Source organism: Mytilus californianus, unplaced genomic scaffold (assembly GCF_021869535.1).
Source record: "Mytilus californianus isolate M0D057914Y unplaced genomic scaffold, xbMytCali1.0.p SCAF_6, whole genome shotgun sequence".
NCBI classification, from domain to species: domain Eukaryota; kingdom Metazoa; phylum Mollusca; class Bivalvia; order Mytilida; family Mytilidae; genus Mytilus; species Mytilus californianus.
This window is the reverse complement of record NW_026262712.1, coordinates 50,163,677-50,187,783: the sequence shown is the minus strand read 5'-3', so window position 1 is coordinate 50,187,783 and position 24,107 is coordinate 50,163,677. Positions and strand designations below refer to the sequence as shown.

General features: G+C 32.7%; 1 protein-coding gene across 2 annotated transcripts in view; it reads right to left on the bottom strand.

Annotated features, from left to right (window-relative positions):
- The window catches only part of LOC127706788 (MYG1 exonuclease-like), a 32,726-nt gene extending 12,746 nt beyond the window's left edge, over positions 1–19,980 (bottom strand). The window contains exons 1-5 of one of the 2 annotated variants that reach the window (XM_052211478.1): positions 19,896–19,980; positions 15,207–15,389; positions 13,812–13,907; positions 4,060–4,290; positions 2,874–2,952 (exon numbers count right to left, since the gene is read on the bottom strand). In XM_052211478.1, coding sequence (XP_052067438.1) covers positions 2,874–2,952; positions 4,060–4,290; positions 13,812–13,907; positions 15,207–15,346 — 546 coding nt within the window. In that variant the 5' untranslated portion in view covers positions 15,347–15,389; positions 19,896–19,980. Of the gene's footprint in view, positions 1–2,873; positions 2,953–4,059; positions 4,291–13,811; positions 13,908–15,206; positions 15,390–19,859 lie in introns of both variants that reach the window. The other variant, XM_052211477.1, reaches the window with a different exon arrangement.
- Positions 19,981–24,107: the final 4,127 nt, after the last annotated feature.

The window sequence follows — 24,107 nt, the reverse complement described above, 5'->3', positions numbered from 1 at the left end:
GAACCTTTTGATGCTGCATTTTGGGAGTCAAATCTATTTTTAGGATTCACATTATTTTTAATGTTTTAACCTGTCCTATATCATGTATATTTAGGTTTTCTAGGCACAATGATATATATCTGTATAGTTTTTTTTTTTACAAATGTTGCATAGTTCCAAGATAAATGAAAACAATAATTTGATTTTCTTTGTATCATGTCTTTATGATAGTTGTTTTTGTGCCTTGTACCGATCTTTTGAGTTAAGCCAATTGCTACTGATTTTATAGTTTGTGCTGTTACAACACTGTCCTAGGTTAGAGGGAGGGTTAAGGGCTCACAAACATGTTAAAATTCACCACATTCTTTATGTGCCTGTCCCAAGTCAGGAGCCTGTAGTCCAGTGGTTGTTGTTGGTTCATGTTTCAATTTTTTTTTCCATAAATTGCTTTGTTATAAATGATGCCTCTGGTTGTCTCGTTGAATCGTTTCACATTTTCATGTTGGGGCCTTTTATAGCTGACTACACGGTATGGGTTTTTCTCATTGTTGCAGGCCGTACGGTTGCCTATAATTGCTAACTTCCACTTTATTTGAACTCTGGTGGATAGTTGTCTCATTGGCAATCATACCACATCTCATTTTTATATTCAAACTCAATACATGTGCATCTGGCTAAATATGCTGATCTGTCACCTTGTGAAAATTTCATTGTGTATATTTGTGTTTCTTTCATTGGTACAGTCGAACCTCGTTGTGTTGAACTCGGTTGCATCGAAAACTCGGATGAGTAGAAGTAATTTCCTGGTCCCAATAAACTTCCCTTTTGATCAATGCATTTCAACCTCTGATGAGTGGAACTTGGTTGATTCAAATTCTTGGTTAATTCGAATAAGTTGTATAGTCCAGTCAATGTAAAATCAATGTTAATTGACCCCAATGTCTCTAAGTTAGAAATTTTGAAAAATGCAGACAAAGATTAAAATTCAAAAATTGTTTTTCTTATCATTTTTATAAGTAGTTAAAGCTGTGTAAATATACTTGTTTGTTAAACAGTTAAAATGACATGTTTATGGTGACATGTAATTGATTCCTTTTTTGATTGTCCAAGCGGAACTTTAAGTGTACTGAACATATTGCAAATATATAAATTTTAAATGACCCGAGATTAAATAAAATTGTAATTTTGTAAATTTGTGAATGTTTTGTATCTGTACTTTTGTGTTTCATTATTATGATGGACCAAAACAAGAATGTGTCCATAGTACACGGATGCTCCACTCGCACTATCATTTTCTATGTTCAGTGGACAGTGAAATTGGGGTCAAAACTCTAATATGGCATTAAAATTAGAAAGATCATATCATAGGGAACATGTGTACTAAGTTTCAAGTTGATTGGACTTTAACTTCATCAAAAACTACCTTGACCAAAAACTTTAACCTGAAGTGACCAAAAACTTTAACCTGAAGCAGGACAGACGGACAAATGGATGGACGAACGGATGCACAGACCTAAAAACATAATGCCCCTAGGTGGGACATAAAAAATGGATCTTGAAAACATGGCAATCATAAATTGTCTTATCGAAAAAAGGCACACTGTTTAAAATATCTAGTATACACAAATCTCATACTGTATTTCAAACATTCTAAATTTCTGACGACACACTCGACCTAGGGAGAGTCTAACCTTAGATAAGTCAAATACTTTCATCTGGTCCTTTGGATTTTGACTTAACGAGGTTCGACTGTTTAAGATTTTTGTTTCTGAATCTTTATTAAAAAAAAAATTTGAAATGGTAAAATTTGCACTTAATACTTTTGCTCACGTTGTCCAAGATAAATCAGCTTTATTCGCTTTGCCATGCACAGTGAATGATATTTTTACAGCTGTCATTATTTTCATTGGTTTATGATTGCCTGTGACAACAGTTTTACTGAATTGGCCTTTTTGTTGGGTTATGTAGATTTCTGCTAGTAATCTTGTAATTATGTATGAGATCTTTCAAGTAAAGATTATGAACTGATTCAGTTCAGTAAAGAGTTTGTCTGGAAAATTGCACAAGAATTTTATTTGATTATGAATATGGTAACAGGGATCTCTGCTAAGAATATTCTTTTCTCATCAAAATGTATTACTACAGTGTCATGATGACCTTTTGGGATATATTTAAGGGGCAACAAGTATTTTTTATGTGTAACATATGCATAGAATTGTGTTTATGGAAATGTTGAAAAAAAAAATGAAACAAAACCTGTTTCATATGCATGGATAATATTAAAAGAGTGTCTTAACAAAATCTTTTGTCTGAAATTTATCCTAAAACAGGAATGAATTTCGTGAATCTGGCATAATATTTTTCAGTACAAAATGGCAATGTTATTGTAATTTTAACATATTTATTAGCATATTGAAGATGACCATATAAAGGATTACAATAGTCCATCTGTTTAAAAAATTCTTGCAATAACTCAAGTATGCATAAATGAAACCATACCGATATATTTTTTTATTAAAAAGACTACTTGTACCAAGTCAGGCTATATGAACCATGTTCAGTGCTGTCTTTGTTCAAATATAATTTTTGTCAGAGTCAAGTGATGGTGGTTGTTATGGCATGTTGTACTGTCTAATACTGTTGGTATATTGTTATCATTTATGTATTACTAAACCTAATGTTTGATGGCTTTGAATGATGCTGTATGAACAATTTAGTTCTTGACTTTATTGTAATCTGTTTTTTGATTGCTGAACTTTTGCCGTTGATACAATTACCTGATAAAGCTCAATCTAGTTAAGAAACATTTAAAGTTAAAATGTGTTCACATAAAATCTGTGATTTTTTAAACTACACCACTAAATAATGTATTTATTGTAATGTTATAAGTTTACCATTTCATCTGCATTTTCTTCATTCCAATTAGGATTGAGATTCCTTACTCTGTTGCTTAGTGTTGTTGTGATCTGATATCTAAAAGTATAACAACATATTAAATTAAAACCATACAGGTTAACCTGTTAAAGCTAAGAAGTGGGAGATCTCCTCTTTCCTAAAACCATACAGGTCAACCTGTTAAAGCTAAGAAGTGGGAGATCTCCTCTTTCCTAAAACCATACAGGTCAACCTGTTAAAGCTAAGAAGTGGGAAATCTCCTCTTTCCTAAAACCATACAGGTCAACCTGTTAAAGCTAAGAAGTGGGAGATCTCCTCTTTTCTAAAACCATACAGGTCAACTTTTTGAAACTAAGAAGTGTGAGATCTCCTCTTTTCTAAAACCATACAGGTTAACCTTTTGAAGCTAAGAAGTGTGAGATCTCCTCTTTTCTAAAACCATACAGGTCAACCTGTTAAAGCTAACAAGTGTGAGATCTCCTTTTTTCTAAAACCATACAGGTCAACCTGTTAAAGCTAAGAAGTGGGTGATCTCCTCTTTTCTAAAACCATACAGGTCAACCTTTTGAAGCTAAGAAGTGTGAGATCTCCTTTTTTCTGAAACCATACAGGTCAACCTTTTGAAACTTACAAGTGGCAGATCTCTTCTTTTCCAGCTTCACTAAAGGGGGGGGGGGGGTTTAAGTGTTGTGACCTTTTTGCATTACAAATTTTGTATTTAGATACAAAGTATTCAATCATTTCAATACAGACAGATATAAATTTATTATCTATACATGACCTTATTTAGTTAAAACAACATTATTAATGACCAGGGATTTCTTTTCACTCAAATATGCATTGTGTTTAACATAAAGTGAAAATAAGGCAATCAGAAATCTATCAAAACAACTCAAATGCTAAAAAGGTACAAAAATAGGTTGATTTTTGTTTTTTATCAAAGAGAAATATTTGACCTCCATTCCAGGTGTCAGGGTCAAAGGATTGGATGAGGGGTTTCACATTTTTAAAGGAAAAGGAGGGAGTCTCCCTCCTAGAACTGGTGGGTTGGCAGGTATGTTGAATCTTAAAAAAGTAACATCTTGAGCATGTTAAGCATACTTGCAATCCAAAACACCTCATAGCTCTCAGTGAAATCAGGTGCTCCGGAAAAGCTAGAATGAAAAGGTCTTTAGTCCTCCTTACCTAGGTTCACCATCAAACTGATTTACCCCATTGTCAATGGCATCAATTTCTTCAACAAAATGTTCATAAACTTTGTCAAAGATGGTCTCTGTTATTGGATCAGTCAGTCCCTTTTCTAAGATACTGGCTACAATGTCTTTCCCAAAGTGACAATACACAAGTCCAGCACTGCTCAACTTAGTTGTCCATTTCTTTGTTGGTAACAATGATTTCATAGTTTCTGTGAAAGTTCTGTAAAAAAGATAGGAAAATTTGTTTCTGGATCGAAGAAAACCCTTCGTACTTGAAATTCAAAGTCAGCAGTACCTGGTATATACAATTCTAATGCAGTTTGCTTGTAATCTCGATTTTGATAGGAAGATATCATATATTTTGAGGGAATAAAAGCCACAGTTTACCAATGTACATAACTAATGACTAACATGACTAAGGGAAGAGGCCATTCTTAATTCCAGAATTTATTGGTATGTGATTTCTTCAATACTAAACAAAATAATCAGATGACTCACCTGAAATTCTCATTTTTATCAAAATTTATTTTATTCTGAGTGAACAAAGCCTATAAAGGTCTAGGGTTTAAATTTGATGCAAGAAGCATATCTATGAGGTAATACCGATAACATTATAAGGTTCTAAAGACTTTCTGCAGAATTTTTGATTTATGAAATTGTTACACAAAAGTGGTGACCAAACTGAAGTCTTAATGGAATATATAATGCTTGAATTATTTTACATTAAAATGTAGTTTTCAAAGTTGTGCTGAACTAGAGGCTCCAAGGAGCCTGTGTCGCTCACCTGATATTTTTATTTACTATTGATGCATGAAATAATGCAACCGTTATACATTTGCTTTAGTTTCAGAGATATAAGTCAAAAACTGCATTTTCCCCCTAAGTTCTATTTTTAGCCATGTCTGACATGTTGGTTGGCAGGCAGGGTCATTGGAGACATTTTTTAAACTAGATGCCCTAGTGATGATTGTGGCCATGCAAGTATGGTTAAATTTGTCTCAGTTGTTTCAGGAGAGAAGATTTTTGTAAAAGATTACAAAAATTTACGATTAATTGTTAAATTTGACTTTAAAGGGCAATAACTCCTTATGGGGTCAATTGACCATATTGGTTATGTTGACTTATTTGTAGATCTTACTTTGCTGAACATTATTGCTGTTTACAGTTTATCTCTATCTATAATAATATTCAAGATAATAACACAAGAGTGCACACGCTGAAATGTCTCGCCTTCTTTACTAATCATTGATATTATGTTGATAGTCCTAAATATAAAGCTTTCTTACAACTGTCACATAAACTTAACATTAACCAAGAAAAATAAACATTGACCAATGAACCATGGAAATGAGGTCAAGGTCAGATGAACCATGCCAGGCAGGCATGTACAGCTAACAATTCTTCTATACAACAAATATAGTTGACCTATTGCTTATAGTTTAAGAAAAACAGACCAACACACAAAAACTTAACACTGAGCAATGAACTGTGAAAATGAGGTCAAGGTCAAATAAAAACTGTGCGACTGACATAAAGATTATAAAATATTTCCATACACCAAATATAGTTGATCTATTGCATATGGTATTAGAAAAAAAGACCAAAACTCAAAATCTAAACTTTTAACACTGAACCATGAAAATGAGGTCAAGGTCAAATGACACCTGCCAGCTAGACTTGTACACCTTACAATCATTCCATACACCAAATATAGTTGACCTATTGCTTAAAGTGTAAGAAAAACAGACCAAAACACAAAAACGTAACATTTAGCAATGAACCTTGAAAATGAGGTCAAGGTCAAATAAAACATGCCAGACTGACATGTACATCGTAAAATATTTCCATACACCAAATATAGTTGACCTACTGCATACAGTATAAGAAAAACAGACCAAAACACAAAAACTTTACATTGAGCAATGAAACAAGAAAATGAGGTCAAGGTCAAATAAAACATGCCAGACTCACATGTACATCGTAAAATATTTCCATACACCAAATATAGTTGACCTACTGCATACAGTATTAGAAAAACAGACCAAAACACAAAAACTTAACATTGAGCAATGAACCGTGAAAATGAGGTCAAGGTCAAATAAAACTTGCCAGACTGACATGTACATCGTACAATATTTCCATACACCAAATACAGTTGACCTATTACATACAGTATAAGAAAAACAGACCAAAACACAAAAACTAAACTATGTCCACTGAACCATGAAAGCAGTTCAAGGTCAGATGACACCTGCCAGTTGGACATGTACGGTACCCCTTACTATCATTACATACACCAAATATAGTAGACCTATTGCTTATAGTATCTCAGATATGGACTTGACCACGAAAACTTAACCTTGTTCACTGATCCATGAAATGAGGTTGAGGTCAAGTGAAAACTATCTGACGGGCATGAGGACCTTGCAAGGTACGCACATACCAAATATAGTTATCCTATTACTTATAATAAGAGAGAATTTAACATTCCAAAAAATCTGAACTTTTTTTTCAAGTAGTCGCTGAACCATGAAAATGAGGTCAAGGACATTGGACATGTGACTGACGGAAACTTCGTAACATTAGGCATCTATATACAAAGTATGAAGCATCCAGGTCTTCCACCTTCTAAAATATAAAGCTTTTAAGAAGTTAGCTAACGCCGCCGCCGCCGTAGCCGCCACCGGATCACTATCCCTATGTTGAGCTTTCTGCGACAATAGTCGCAGGCTCGACAAAAAAACTGCAAAATTTCCTTAAAATTACTAATTCAGGGGCAGCAACCCAACAACAGCTAGTCTGATTCGTCTGAAAATTTCAGGACAGATAGATCTTTAACTGATGAACATTTGTACCAACTGTCAAATTTGCTCTAAATGCTTTAGTTTCAGAGATATAAGCCAAAAACTGCATTTTACCCCTATGTACTACTTTAGCCATGTCGGCCATCTTGATTGGTGGGCGGGGTCATCAGACAAATTTTTTGAACTAGATACCCTAGTGATGATTGTGGCCAAGTTTGGTTAAATTTGGCAGAGTAGTTTCAGGAGAGAAGATTTTTGTAAAAGATTACAAAAAATTATGAAAAATTGTTAAAAATTGACTATAAAGGGCAATAACTCCTTAAGGTGTCAATTGACCATTTTGGTCATGTTGACTTATTTGTAGATCTTACTTTGCTGAACATTATTGCTGTTTACAGTTTATCTCTATCTATAATAATATTCAAGATAATAACCAAAAACTGCAAAATTTCCTTAAAATTACTAATTCAGGGGCAGCAACCCAACAACGGGTTGTCTGATTCATCTGTAAATTTCAGGGCAGATAGATATTAACCTGATGAACATTTTTACCCCCATGTCAGATTTGCTCTAAATGCTTTAGTTTCAGAGATATAAGCCAAAAATTGCATTTTACCCCTATGTTCTATTTATAGCCATGTCGGCCATCTTGGTTGGCAGGCGGGGTCATCGGACACATTTTAATAAAATGCTCCGCAGGGCGCAGCTTGATACGACCGCAGAGGTCGAACCCTGAACAGTTGGGGCAAGTATGGACACAACATTCAAGCTTGATACAGCTTTGCATTTGGATTGTGATTAAATATTTGGCACAGCATAGGTTTCTGGCACAGAATGAATGTGGTCTAAGAACTTAAAAATTTTAAATTGGACATTCACCTATTATGGTCCAATATCCAAAATCTAAATACATGGTTAGATTCAGCATATCAAAGAACCCCAAGAATTCAATTTTTGATGAAATCAAACAAAGTTTTATTTTGGACCCTTTTGACCTCAATGTGGACAAAGTTGATAACAGGGCCCAAAAATCAAAAATCTAAATACATGGTTAGATTCAGCATATCAAAGAACCCCATATATTCAATTTTTGTTGAAATCAAACAAAGTTTAATTTTGGACCCCGATTTGGACTAACTTGAAAACTGGGCCCATAATCAAAAATCTAAATACATGTTTAGATTCAGCATATCAAAGAACCCTAAGAATTCAATTTTTGTTAAAATCAAACTTAGTTTAATTTTGGACCCTTTGGACCTTAATGTAGACCAATTTGAAAACGGAACCAAAAATTAAGAATCTAAATACATGGTTAGATTCGGCATATCAAAGAACCCCAATAATTCAATTTTTGATGAAATCAAACAAAGTTTAATTTTGGACCATTTGGACCTCAATGTGGACCAATTTAAAAACGGGGCCCAAAAATCCAAAAACTAAATACACGGTTAGATTCAGCATATTAAAGAAACCCAAGAATTCAAGAATAAAACCCCATTGAAATTGGTCAAGAAATAAGCAATTTATACGAAGTATCTTCTTTTGCACAATACTGTGCAATTAAATATTTCTTGCTATTGCGCAATACTGTACAATTGACAATTTCTTGCTGTTGTGCAATATTGTGCTATTGGATATTTCTTGCTATTGCGCAATACTGTGCAATTGAAGATTTCTTGCTATTGCGCAATACTGTGCAATTGAAGATTTCTTGCTATTGTGCAATACTGCGCAATTGAAAATTTCTTGCTATTGCACAATACTTATTATATAATAATTTACACATCCTGTTTAGTGTGTATCTCCTACCATATCATTATTATTTGCTTTCAAATATAAATCAGAAATAACCAACTTAAAATGGAAAATTTTAAAAGAAAAAAAAAAGGAAAAAAAAAAATCCCCCCCCCCCCCCAAATTTTTTGAACCCCCTTATGATTCATCACCCCCAAACTCAATCCCAGCCTTCCCTTTGTGGAATGGTACCTTGCAGTACAATTTCAGAGAGATCCATACACTTGAACACAAGTTATTGTCTGGAAACTAGAAAAATGTGTTTTTTGGCCCCTTTTTGGCCCCAAATTCCTAAACATTTAGGGCAATTACCCCCAAACTCAAACCCAGCTTTCCCTTTGTGATATGGAACCTTGTAGTACAATTTCAGAAAGATCCATACACTTACACACAAGTTATTGTCCTGAAACTAGAAAAATGCTTGTTTTTTGCCCCTTTTTTGCCCCTAATTCCTAAAATATTGAGGCAATTACCCCCATCATCAATCCCAGCCTTCCCTTTGTGGTATGGTACCTTGCAGTACAATTTCAGAGAGATCCATACACTTGAACACAAGTTATTGTCTGGAAACTAGAAAAATGCTTATTTTTGGCCCCTTTTTGGCCCCCAATTCCTAAACGTTTCGTCAATTACCCCCAAACTCAATTCCAGCTTTCCCTTTGTGATATGGAACCTTGTAGTACAATTTCAGAAAGATCCATACACTTACACACAAGTTATTGTTATGAAACTAGAAAAATGCTTGTTTTTTGCCCCTTTTTTGGCCCCTAATTCCTAAAATTTTGAGGCAATTACCCCCAAAATCAATCCCAGCATTCCTTTTGTGATATGGAACCTTGTGGTACAATGTCAGAGAGATCCATACACTAACACACAAGTTATGTCTGGAAGTTACAAAAATGCTTATTTTTGACCCCTAATTCCTTTACTGTTGGTACCATAACCCCCAAAAACAATCCCAACCTGCCTTTTGTGGTATTGAACCTTGTGGTAAAATTTCATAGAGATCCATTCACTTAAACTAAAGTTAGAGTGCGAAAACCAATGTGTCTTCGGACGACGCCAGACGACGACGAGCACGACGACGACGCCAACGTCATACCAATATACGACCACAAAAAATTTTTTGCGGTCGTATAAAAACTAAATACCCTAGTGATGATTGTGGCCAAGTTTGGTTAAATTTCGCCCAGTAGTTTCAGAGGAGAAGATTTTTGTAAAAGTTAACGGACGACGACGATGGACGACAGACGCCAAGTGATGAGAAAAGCTCACTTGGCCCTTTGGGCCAGGTGAGCTAAAAATACAATTACTTTATATTCTGTTGGGCATATACAAATAAAAGTAGATGTGTCTGAGGACACGAATGCCCCCACTCAATCATTCCAATTTTCGAAATTAAAAAGGTACATAACTCTATAACGGTAAATGACTCACTGCCCAAATTCAAACTCTGTCTGCAAGTTTTGATTCTAAGCATTGTGTGTAAGTTTCATTAGATTTGGGTGAGTAAAACTTAAGTTAGAGTGCAGAAACAAAAATTGGACGGACGGAAAGTCAAGGGTAACACCTAATGCACCCTTGGCCTAGCGGTGGGGGCATAAAAATAATTTGATACCAAGGGACAAGGCAAAAGACAAACGTGATTAAACAAATCACAACAAAAATTCAGCCCATGAATCTATAAATAAACAGCTGCGCCATGAGCGCATGATACGCCCGTCATGTTTTCTAAGAATAAAATTAAATAACTTCTCAATGTCATATCAGAAATTTATGAAAAACTAAAGGGAGGTTATCTTAATAGATATAATCCAGGCACCAAAGTTTAATGAAAACTGCTCAAAGCACTTTAAAGGTATTGTCCGAAAACTGGAAAATCCCCCTTTTTTTAATGAATAAAACCCCATAACTCGGAAACGTAAAATCTAAAATTTCTAAAAATCTAAAGGAAGCTTACATCAATAGATATAAACAATTCACCAAAGTTTCAGGAGAACTGCTGAAAGCATTTTTGAGTTATTGTCCGAAAACTGGAAAATCCCCCTTTTTTTAATGATTAAAACCCCATAACTCGGAAACGTAAAATCTTAAATTTATAAAAATCGAAAGGGAGCTCATATCAATAGATAAAAACAATTGACCAAAGTTTCATGCAAATTGGGTAAAGCGTTTTTGAGTTAATGTCTGACATGCTGACGACGGACGGACAGACAGACAGACAGACAACAGTATACCATAATAAGTCACGTAAACGGGCATATAAAAACAATGGTGAATTAGAAAAGTATGACGAAAATATTTGTTTCCATTCAACAGGATGAAAAATTTAATAAAGATGATGACCAAATATGTAGTCATTGTGTCATGAAGTACTTGAGATATGTGTAATAAAAACGTTTTTTAAAGTTCATTCAACATATTGAAATATTTAAGGTATAAACATACAAGAAGTAAGTGTTGTACAGATCATTAAAGTGCTCACATGTTAGAACTCATAAATGTTAAGCTGCTGACCAAACATGAAGTCATTCTGTTTAGAGTTCCTGAGAAAAGTTTGACAAAAATATTTGTAGGACTATCAGACGGTCAACAGCTGGATAGACAAATGGACAGATGATTGCAATATAGCCCCACTTTAAGAGATGGGGTATAATTAAACAAAACAAATCTTGTGCTTTTTTCACTAGAATCTTATTTACTACTTTCTCAATGTTCATATCATCAAGATGTTGTATATTGCAAAAACTCATAAAAATGCCATGTTTAGTCTTCGTTTGTTTTAATTAAATTGTCCCTATGTCATGTATGTAAAGTATTCATACAAGTTACTTTTTTTGTTCTGTTTAACCATAAAAAGTGGAAGCACTGTCCTCTGGAATACAGATAACCATAAATTCACTTAATACAAAAATGTCAAATTCCTATGGAAGTACAAACAAATATGAACCACAATTGACAATAATTTTTACTTTTAAAATGTCGCTACTCTTGTTTTTCACCTTTTGTCACTCTGAATCCTCTAGCCCTGTAGTGCTAACAAAAATTTTGCCTGTTAACCCCTACTTTCTTTACATAATTTTTAAACATATAGTTTAAAAAGACATTTTTGAAATTCTTATAAAATGCTTGTTATTTTTTCATAGTTTTTGAAAGTAAAAAAGGTGCCAATGTTAAATGTATGAAAAATCTAGAGAAAATCATTTCCCGCCAAATTTTCAATGGATTATATCTAAAGAACAAAGGCATGAAACTATTTGCTTTTTATGTCCCTTTATCTATATACCATTAATTTATTATAATCTTTTAAAAATCTTGTTATTTTGAAACAGAGGATCCAACATCCTTAACACACTACATGCATGCATACTTATACATGTTATTATACAATTATAGCCTTTGTATGAGGTAGATACAAGATTATATCGACCTAAGAGAAGCATATGGACTGAGGACGAAGTCCGAGGTCTATATGCTTCTCTAGGTCGATATAACATCATATTGATCTCAACCAAAGGCTACAATTGTTATATTATTAATCAACAACTATTGCATGAAGAATGTAAAATTGGGGATTTCTAGAATGTATTTTTAGTAACATGCTGTATGCCCTGTGCAATAAGCTGTTTTTGACCTACAAAAAGCTAAACAAAACAGTCATGTCAGTATTGGCGTGCAACATACCTGTCAACTGACCCGTATCCTGCGGGTGACACCCGTAAATTTCACCCCCACCTGGGATTTTTTAAATACCCACAGGGTCCTTAAATAACCTGGCAATTCGGAAAATGACCTGTTTTCACCCGGATTCTTGAGCCTTTAGACTGATTTCATATGTGAGTTTCCTTTGAAATACCGGCAAATTTGTAATTTTCTTCCAGGACAGGAAGTTCAACTAGCTGTGTTAACTGTCAAATTAAGTGACCCATTAAGTGCATGGCTTCACTTGGAAGCTTTGGTGTCAAACACACTGTTAATCATAATTACCTTAGCTTAAGGTCATAAATAATTTGTGTATTTTTAAGTTGTTTGACAAAAAAATTTGAGTAACTTCTCCTATTTTGTCACTTTTCACAACATACTCCTTAAATTTATGATTTTTTGGGGGGTACACAGATTAAATCTAAAGCAAATTGAATGCAAATACATATCAGAATATTACTTTCTATTATTTTTCTACCTTAGGACAATTAAAAAATTAATATTTGAAAATATTTTTTTTCATCTCTACTTCCATGAAATGCTTAACTTTTATATTCAAATATCAACGACTCTCATGGAATACTAACTGCAGCTAAACCTTTAGTTCCATACTGTGAAACATGTTGCTTGTGAAATGATTTAATACTAAGAATGAAACATTAAAAGGGGTTATGGCCTCTATTTGATATAGTATAATACAGTATTAAATATGTCAATGGCTTATCAATGCTATGTAAAAATAAAATTAAAGTTTTCAATTATTTTCAGTTAATACTTAACCATGTGAACATGTTTTGGAAACTGTTCGATTTAAAATATAAAAAAATGTCCCCCAATTACTTAAATTCAGCTGAAAAAAAAGTTTGTAGGCGTTATGACCTTAGATTTTCTTCTTCAATGCAGGTCATGACCTGCATTTTCATTTTCATAAGTTGACAGGTATGGTGCAAATTGAGTAAATACAAATGTACATGTGATCAAGTTTTAACGAATCACAAATCCTTAAAAATATTCGATTAATGATATATATTAAATATGGTTTGATTTTTCTTGTTTCTCATAGGTTTATTTGGTTACGTGTTTTGTATTTTTTCATTATTGTGACATATTGACTCGATGTTACTATTTTTAGAAATGATATTGACACCATGTTACTAAAAATAGTAACATCGAGTCAATATCATTTCCAAAAATATTAACATCGAGTCAATATCATTTTCAAACTTACACTATTTACATATGTAATATAAAAATTAAGGACTTTCACTCAGTCAATATATATGGACCTATTAGATTATATTGAACCTCGGACTTCGTCCTCGGTCAATTTAATCTGAGCAGGTCCATATATAACGTATTGACCTCGTTATAAGTCTATAATTGATAAATATCTACATTAGACAGGCAAAGTGATATACATGATGTACAGACAGTAGCTTACTTCTGGTGATGATCATATCTGTTTTTACTTGGATCAAAAACTCCACCTACATCTACCACAATATCACAGGTATCCAGTACCTTCTGGTCCCTTGTTCTGAAAAATAGCATAAGTGTTAAAATATCAGCTGTCATGGCTGTGTCAGATAGAAATCGATCTTATGCAAACTAATATCTGACAATACATCTGTCATTCTGTTAACATACATGTATTTCGAGTTGAAAAAAAATATGTATGCAAAGTCTGTAACTGTTTGAAAATTGAGCTGAAATAAATACCCTACAAAACAGAATCATCTAAGGCCTTAAACAATGAGCAAAAACCATATTATACAGTAAGCTATATGAGGCCCTGACATGATGAAATGTGTTTAATTTATTTACCTATTCAGAATATTTCAATCTCACTAACAGTAAATATTTGGTTTGAGACAATTTGATAATTAATTAATGCCATGTCAGCCAGGGGTAATGCTTATAATACAAGTCATCAAAACAGGTAAATTTGCGAAATTTTAATTTTCTTTTCAAGATTTTAATAACTCCCCTATTAAACATGTTAAAACCTTCTCCAAAAATTTACTTATAAAGTATTTTTTATACAACCACTTTATTCTCAAGAACTAAACAAAGAAATCTACTAAGCACAGATGTTAAGTTACTGTGCAAGGCCTTCAAAAATTCCACTCCGAAGGCTTGTAAAAATAAATGAACAGTATTTTGAAGATAACCATGATAACTGACAAATGAGATTTTGTTTGTCTGTGAAATTATGTTTTGCTAATTTATAGTAAAGACAATAATCATGATAATGACAGTCAACAAAATACTCCATTGCACCTCAAATTGAAGAACTCAAATATAGTATGTAAACAAAAAATCTCTGTGCTGTGAGATTGCACATGTTCAATTTTTAACAAGTGACTAAGCTTAACCATTCGTGCTGATTTGGAAAGCAGAGGACCATAGAATAAAGGTGTAAAAACTATACAGTTATTAAAGGTATGCAAAGAACTAAATTTTTAAAGAACTTATTGTGAGAAAAAATGGATTTTTGACCTCAAGAGGCGGCATCACCATAAAGGGCTCTTCAGGTATACTAAATTATTGAAAAATTAATTTTACTTCACACCCCGATAATTTAACCACATTTGTGAAAATGTCTCAGCTTGATCGAAACGAGCTATCATACATATCCATGATTAGGATATGGGAAGAGGAATTGAGAAAAATGCTACCTTTACCGCCTACCTGAAATAAATTGCGCATATTGATCTAGTTACAGCAGTGTAGGCAAAAGAAATTCATGGAAAAAAGAAAATATGACTTATCTACTTATATTTATAAGAAGAGTTGTCTTTGTTAACATTTAAACACCATATAGCATTTACTATACCTGATTATTTCAGCATCTTTGTAAGTTGGCAGGTGTTTAAGTAAGAAACAAGCTAAAACTTCATCACAATGGAATGACCCATTGTGAGTTCCAATCTTCATTTCTATACAAGCTTTTTTAGCTGGAGGACTGGAAGTCATGTGTTTTGATACTGGTAGCCAGATACTCGTAAAAAGCAGTATCCTAAAAAAGAAAAAAAATAATAGGGCTGTCAATGCTGTGAGCAAACCAACCTGACTTGATCACCAAAAGCAGCATAACCAAATATGATGGACGGTAATGTTACTTTGGCCCCTACTTACAATGTGCATAATTCCCATGGCTATTAAATTATGAGCACTTTTGGTCCCTCATGTTGTTGATGCTTATATTTTGACATTGCCCAAGATCATGCTTTTCTCAGACTGTATTGTTTATGATGTCTATACTCAAAATCCATTGGATGTGTACTGATTGATATTTTAGTCTGGGAAAACATGGTATATTTATTTGTTGGAATTGGTTTTGAAATACCTTCAGTAACTACAAATACCCTTTGATTGGTACCTTGTGTTTTTTATAGTTTGTTTGAACTCTTGTATTGTGCTGTTATACCACTGTCCAAGATTATGGGGACAGTTGAGCGATCACAAACAATCTTTAAGCGTCTGTTCCAAGTAAGAATTGGTAAATCAGGGGTTGTTGTAGGTTGCTGTCTGCAAAAAATATTTGTCATTTTTGATTTCGGCATAAATCAGCTGGCCAATGGTTTTCTTTTTTGAATTGTTTTACATTTGTCATGTAGGTATCAATGATTTCTTTACAAATGATTTTTTAGACAGAATTGTTGGAAGCTTTCTTTTAAGTATTGAAAGGGATATTCATGCCAGTAGATTAAAAAGCCTCTTACGCAGTTAGGGCAACTTAACATAAACACATAGATGAATGCTTACATGAAAAACTTCTACTTCCAATTACAGTTAAAATGAAATTATGTTGCAGTGTTCTAGCTAGAAACTAAGACTACATTTATATAACAAACTTGGCCTATAACAAAATCAGCCTCACAATCTTGGCCTATAACATACCTTGGACATGTTGGACTAATACAGATTTAAAAGTTAAGTAAGATAAACCATGATATTTACTTTGTTTACAATTAATTGTCAATTAAACTGATACAATTGTTTATCTTTTGACAGATTATAAGAAAGAAATATAAACAGTCAGGGGACTTATTGAAATAAGTGATTTTTAAATCGCTTATCTAAGAAGCAAATTCGAACTTTTGTCACAAATTGTGATTTTGTAGTTTTACCAAAATTTTTAAAACACATACATGTAGGTTTAGATAACATCTTTTCATTAGTAAAATTGAAAAAAATGGAACTTTTTACTTCTTTTAAGCAGCAAGGTTTATGCCTTTGATGGAATCATTTAGCTGCAAATTCTATTTTAGTTGAAAAAATGAAATAAAAATGGCTTTACATAATGAACTGATACTTTCTTAACAGATTTTTCCCAGCAGTGGGAGTATTTTTCCTGTAAAATTCAAGGTTTCATCTTATAGATTATGTAATAAATTTCTACTGTTCGCCATCAAAATTTCACTGTTCCTGGGTGTTGAAATTAGTGGGGGTTATTAAAATAATGATACTTAAAGAAGGAAATTGAAGTATAATACTTAAGTGATTTTTATGTCATTATCCTAAATTTAGTACAAGGTTATCACCTGACATGACCTGGTCATCCTATCAACACAGATGTTGGTTCTGATAATATTAGCGACATAATTAGTCCCTGGATCATTAGTATTCTATATTTAAAGCTACAATAAAATTAAATCACTTAGTCTAGTGATTAATTTGTACTACTTAAATAGGTGATTATTAAAGAAAGACAACTCTTACTTCCAACCTTTATGGACATAATGTTACTTGAATCAGTGATTTAGAAAATCACTCATTTAAGTAAGTCCCCTGACTGATAAATGTGGTTAACAAGACAAAAAGAAAATTAAGACTTTGATCTCTTTTCTAGTTATTATTCAAAAGTTACTACTTATTTTCCTGTTCTGTTTCAATCTAACTAATCTAAAAGCCAGAACTTTTTTGCAGCCACATTTATGAAACGAAATATTCCAATGTTAAAAAATATAAAAAAAAAATATATGAAGTAAACTTAGATGCACAAAATTAAATATTGTTATACATGTGTTTATATTGAATAAAGGGAAAGTGTAATAGGAGAACACAGCATATTTAATATGAAACCTTAAGCATGTTAAATAACAATGAATAAGGGATAATGACTGCTATTGGATATCCTACTGTGAATATCTCTTATTTACTTTTATGCATGTTATATGGCTTTTTTTGGTAAACTGGTGTTTTAATGATTGGCGTGTGTATATATGCTTTTATGACATTGCATCAAAGCAAATTGTGAACATGTAGAAAAAGATAAAGTTCCTTGCATTTTCTGCTTTATTTCAACTAACATGACTAAGCACATGTACACTACCTAACAGGATTGATGGAGATGTGTCACTAACCTATATACAAACCACCACCAAGGACAAATCCCCAACACAACACCATGGGAGTATTAGGACCCAGGGAAGTCTGTTATTATCATGATTATGGTGGAGGAAGATGAAGTACTCAGAAAAAAACACCAGGTAACTTAGCAGGGAACAGAGGAACTGAAGCGATATCTGAAGATTGAACTAGTAAAAGTTGGGGGCCACTTTGACCAACCTAGCACAGGTACTTGTTTTCTATCCATGACAAGATCTATTATCCCTATATATTAAGTATATAGGGATAGAAGATCTTGCCATGGATAGAAAACAAGTGCCAGTGATATAGGGACAGTACATTATGTAGATCTTGCCATGGATAGAAAACAAGTGCATGTGATATAGGGACAGTAGATCTTGCCATGGATAGAAAACAAGTGCATGTGCACCGAGGCCATGAGGCTCCCAAAGTACCCATTCTACTTCTATTTTAAACTCATGTCTCCCCTGTCTACCCGGTCATTATGTTATCATAACCATGTTTCTGCAGACATTGAAAGCATAGATATAATAGCCATAGATAAAGTACTGAACCCACATCAAAAGCAGATGATATTTGCCGAAATTTTATCACCCTCTTATTATATACATGTCACGCTTGGTGTTAATTAGCCTTCATTGGCAATTGCCGTCTATCTATATCTAATAAATTGTGAATCGGGAGAGTAATATGTCATTCTTCGGACAAGTTCGGTAGTTATCGTTATCTTCCGGTACATCATTTTTTTGGAATGTTTATATACGTGCTTAAAATACAAGTCAAGAAGGTAATCGATGTATAATTACATTGTTCTTATAAGTCCTGAATATTCATCAAATATTTTCCACCGAACGTTGTGAAATCAACGATCATATAATAAATCACAGTAATAGAAAATACACAACTAGTTTCATACCAAACCAAAGAAGTTATAAAAATAAAGTACACAAAAAGTACGTTGACAACTAAACGGGCAGACTTACGGAGGGTTAAATAGCCGTATTTATAGTACGAATAACACCCCTAACACAATTCTAAGAAGGATATATATTGTTTACTTCAAAAATGAAATCTACAATCAGATTAAACCATCCGCTATTTAATTGCAAAACAACTGAGCAACGAAAAGTATTATATATATAAAAGAAAAAAAATCTGAGACATGATAATTGTGCTATTTCCCAATTATTTAATGTATTCAGTGTGTCCACCACTTACGTTTTCTTCACCAAACGGCGTTTTAAAATTTATAATGTATTCATTTTTTTTCTCTTTATTTTTCAAAAACTTCGTGTTACCGTTACGACAGAAAGTTTCAACACTTTTTTTGTGTTCTAAAATATAATAATTTCGTTTTTCTGGTCTAAAATGTGATTATACTGTTTTGGATCTCGATAAAAAAGAATTGTCTTTAACTCGCCATAGAAAAATTCGACCAGGTTCGACCTCTTAACCACGTATACCATCAGTAGTTGATATGTCTCCTCTTGTCAATCATACAGGTCTTATTTCCCGAGTGCAACCGATGCAAGTGCTATGGCAATTTAATTTTACGTGCCTGTTAATTCCATTTTCCATAATTTCTCTATTTTATTATTTCAACAACAGCATAACCTTTTTATTTGTTGACCGATTTTCTCCAAATAAATTACAATCCGAACAATTTTTACAACCAGACGCTTTTCATTGCTACCGCCTCACGGCATATTTTTACTTGAGACAGGTAACGCATATTAATTATCAGCTGATAAGACGCGTGCCCGATAATTTAAATATAATTATGATAAGAAATTAGTCTATTGGGAGGATGTCGGCAGATATCATCTACATCACAGGCCACTTCGCGCCGTGCCGTGTGTTTGATATTTCAAAGGAAACTACATGGGGCTCAGTGTGATATATTCTGAGTACTTTATCTATGGCTATTATATCTATGTTGAAAGTAACTTCAGTCTTCACATGAAAATTATGTGGTTTATAAATTTTGGCACAAACGAAACATAAAGACCTGTTTAATTATATAGCCTTATGTCTAAAAGTAACTAATTGATGTGGTTATTCGCTGAATTAAGTAACACAAATAAAATATACATAAAAAAAACAAAAGACCCACGCTTTCTTGCAACTGTGCATGGAGTAAAGTAAATACCAGATAGATATCGAATGGAGTAGATCCGAAAAAATTTGGATGTGCTAATCACATTCAACCTAATTCAGACACACATCAAATATGGGTTACACTAAAGACCTGAATAGACCTGAAGCTACTAAATATATTTACATGTACACTGTGATGTTTATTGTTGTAATTATCAATTATGTCAATCAATTGTATCTGATTTTATGCCCTTAATGGGCCCTGTAATTTGGGAAATAAAAATATTCAGAATTTCTATTCTATTCTATACGACACAAATTATTCAAATTCAATAACTCCTTTTTTTTTAATGGATTTTCTTCAAGTTAGAATTTTATGAAATGTAAAGATCAACATTTTATCAAAAATTTAAAGTTTTAAATAAAAAACAAATTGTTGATGCCAAAACTTGGACCTCAACGGAGAATTGAAAAGACCTGAACGGACCTGAAAATCTATGGTCGGACTTATTCAAACTTCAATAACTTTTTAAAAATTCAATGGATTTCCTTCAACTTGAGATTTGTAAAATAAAAAATACAACATTTTATTGAAATTAAAAATTAAATAATGAAAAATATGTTAAGGGTGCCAAAACTCGGACCTGCACGTAGAACTAAAAATCTGAATGGACCTGAAATTCCACTAATATATTTTTTTTCAAAGAATTTCCTTGAAATCTAGATTTTGTTAAAGTATGAATTTACTATTTTATCAAAACGAAAAAAAAAAAAAAAACATTAACGAAAAATATTATTTTGGTGTCGGGTGACAAGTCTTGGACCTGAATAAACCTGAAAATAGATTTTTAAAGGCCGTACGGTGACCTGTAGTTGTTAACTTCTAAAAGGTTCTATGTCATTTGGTCTCTTGTGGAGATTTGTCTCATTGGGATCAAACCACATCTTTTTTTCTAATATTTTATCAAAAGAAAAACAAATATCAAAACTGACGGGAGATACCAACAGGATACTCAAAACTGATACAAGTCTAAAAGACGGGAGATACCAATAGATAATCAAAACTCACATGTCAAAACGTATAAGTCAAAGAGACAGGAGATACCAAAGGATACCATAGACATGAATAAACCTGAAAAAAACTGTAATTCCAAATAAAAACAAATTGAACAATTAAGTTCTGTAAGTTTAAATACATCTACCCGTATGATGACTATTCAGGTCTTGTTCTTATTCAGAATTTGTGTTTTAAAACAACAAATAGTCCAAATGGTGTTAGTGACTGTCACAATATTATTTCTACAGTTGTGAAAGGGAATTTACCTGCACAAAAATGCAGGGACGTAACATATAGAAGTTACAAAACTTTTGATATTGACAAATTTACAAATGATTTACAGAAAATAAAGATTTCAGAAAACTGTACTGAGAAAGATTTAAATAGTATTTATGATGATTATGAAAAAGATTTTAAAAATATATTAAATAAACATGCACCTGTCAAATCTAGGTGTCAAAGAAGAAAACCACTGCCATGTATGAATAAAGAACTGAGAGGGGCCATATATAGAAAACAAATGCTTTATTCACAATATACTAAAAACCGGAGTGACAAAAATTGGGAGAAATTTAGAAAACAAAGAAATTTGGTAACTAAGATAAAGAGAAAATCAATAAAAGTATACTTTTTAGAACGTTGCTCTGGTGGGTCAAAATCATGCGAGTTTTGGAAAACAGTCAAACCATTTTTCTCAAAAAAGGGGAACTGTGGAGAACAAAAAATCTTATTGTGTGAAAATGACAAAATTGTAAATAGTCCAAATGAAGTTTCAAATGTTTTTAATAATTTTTTCTCCACAGTAGCAGACAAAATTGGAGCAGATGTGGTATATGACCCCTCAAATCACCCAAGTATAAAAGAAATTTTGAGTAACAGAAAGCATGTTTCTGACTTTGAATTTAAGAAAGTATCTAACGAAAATGTCAATAAAATCTTGAATAAAATAAACATAAAGAAGGCTACAGGAGCTGATGGTATTCCAGCAAAAATAGTAAAAAATTGTAAATCTTATATTGCACCACAGCTGACAACTCTTGTAAATTTATCAATTGAAAATAACTGTTTCCCTGACAAACTTAAAGAAGCCCAAGTGACCCCCCTTCATAAAAAGAGTGACCCATTATTAAAAACAAACTATAGACCAGTTAGTGTCTTACCCATATTTTCTAAAATCTTTGAAAAAATATATGAAATTCAACTAACTGAATACTTTGATAAAATATTTAATCCTTTTTTGTGTGCTTTTAGACGTGGACATGGATGTCAGACCACACTTCTCAGAGTGTTAGAAGATTGGCGTGAAGCTCTCGATAAAAACCAGTACATTGCAGCGGTATTAATGGATCTTTCTAAGGCTTTTGACTGCCTGCCTCACAATATCTTGCTAGATAAATTATCAGCATATGGTGTATCCCCCCATGCAGTTGCTCTTCTAAAGTCCTATTTATCTAATCGTAAACAACAAATTAAAGTCAACAATGTTCTGAGTGATTTGGCTGACATCCATAAAGGCGTACCACAGGGTTCTATACTAGGGCCATTGTTGTTTAACATATTTATAAATGATATTTTTCTTTTTGTTAAAAATGGTAGTTTATATAACTATGCAGATGACAATACTTTGTCTTTCTGTACTCCAGATTTTGATTTATTAATTTCAACTTTGGAATCTGAGTCAAAAATACTTATTGAGTGGTTCCGGGTGAATAAAATGCAAGCAAATCCCGATAAGTTTCAAGTTTTGGCTGTTGGCAAAAAGACCTTTGAACAAAACCCATCTATACGTATTCAAAACTCGAACCTTACATGTGAAAAAACAGTTAAATTATTAGGCATTGAAATTGACTATCAGTTAAATTTTGATGTTCATATCAGCTCAATCTGTAGGAGGGCATCACAGCAATTAAATGTTTTAAAACGTTTGGGCTCAGTTTCGGATAGACTTAGTAAACTTACTATTTTTCATACCTTTATTCTTAGTAATTTTAATTTTTGTCCTTTGGCATGGCATTTTTGCACTGAGAAAAATTCCAAAAAATTAGAAAAGGTGCAGGAAAGAGCACTCCGTTTTGTATATGAGGATTTTACCAGCCCCTACGAGGACCTCTTACTTAAAGCTAAGGTGCCCTCCTTGCAGATTAGACGGATTAGAACAATGGCTCTAGAAACTTTTAAGATTATAAATAATATAGCTCCTGTGTGCTTACAAAATTTGGTGAGTGTCAAAAAATCTAAGTATTCTTTCCGGTATGTAAATATTCTAGATGTTCCACAGGTAAAGTCAACCCGTTACGGTAAAAAATCTTTCAAATTTGCTGCTGCTACTTTATGGAACAGCCTTCCAAACCATTTCAGGACTGAAAATAGTTTTTCACATTTTAAAAGTCTTGTTCAGTCCTGGAATGGTTTGGAATGTCGATGTTCTGCTTGCAGATAATTCTTGAGATGTTTATTATTTATGTTGCTTTTGTTTGCTCTGGTCTAGCATGTTTTATTTCTTTTTAAATTTGTTGCTAAATTTTTATTGCATGCTATGTAAGTGAGATTTAACTTCGTATAACAGGTTGTTTTATATGTCAAATTAGACTGTTTTTATGTTATGTATATGTTTTTATATTCGGTCAAAAGCTCCTTAGAGCTTGTGTTGTGTCTTTTAACTTATGCCGAATCAAAATAAAGTTTTTTTCTTATCTTGTCCGTGCAGGTTCTTTTTATTTCGCCGACAAGGTCCGATTTTTGGAACTAAACAAATATTTTTTTTTTATAAAATTCTTTGTCATTTCAATGAAATATTATACCTTTTCTATAACAAAATTCAAATTTCAAGGAGATTGATTGAAAACTAAAACAGTTATAGAACTATGAATAAATCTGACCGCTGATTTTCAGGTCAATTCAGCCTGGTAATTTAATTTCCCGTTCAGGCCCGAGTTTTGACACCCCAACAATATTTTTCATAATTTTTTTTTTTTAATATTATTAATGTATTGAATTTTTCGTTTCACAAAATCTAAAGTTGAAGGAAATCCAATGAAAAATAAAACAGTAATTGAAGTTTGAATAACTCTAGGCGTAGAATTTTAGGTCCGTTCAGGTCCAAGTTTGGCATCAAAAATTTGTTTTTTTATTTAAAACATTTTATTTTTGATGAAATGTGGATCTTTACATTTAATAAAATTCTAACTTGAAGAAAATCCTTTGAAA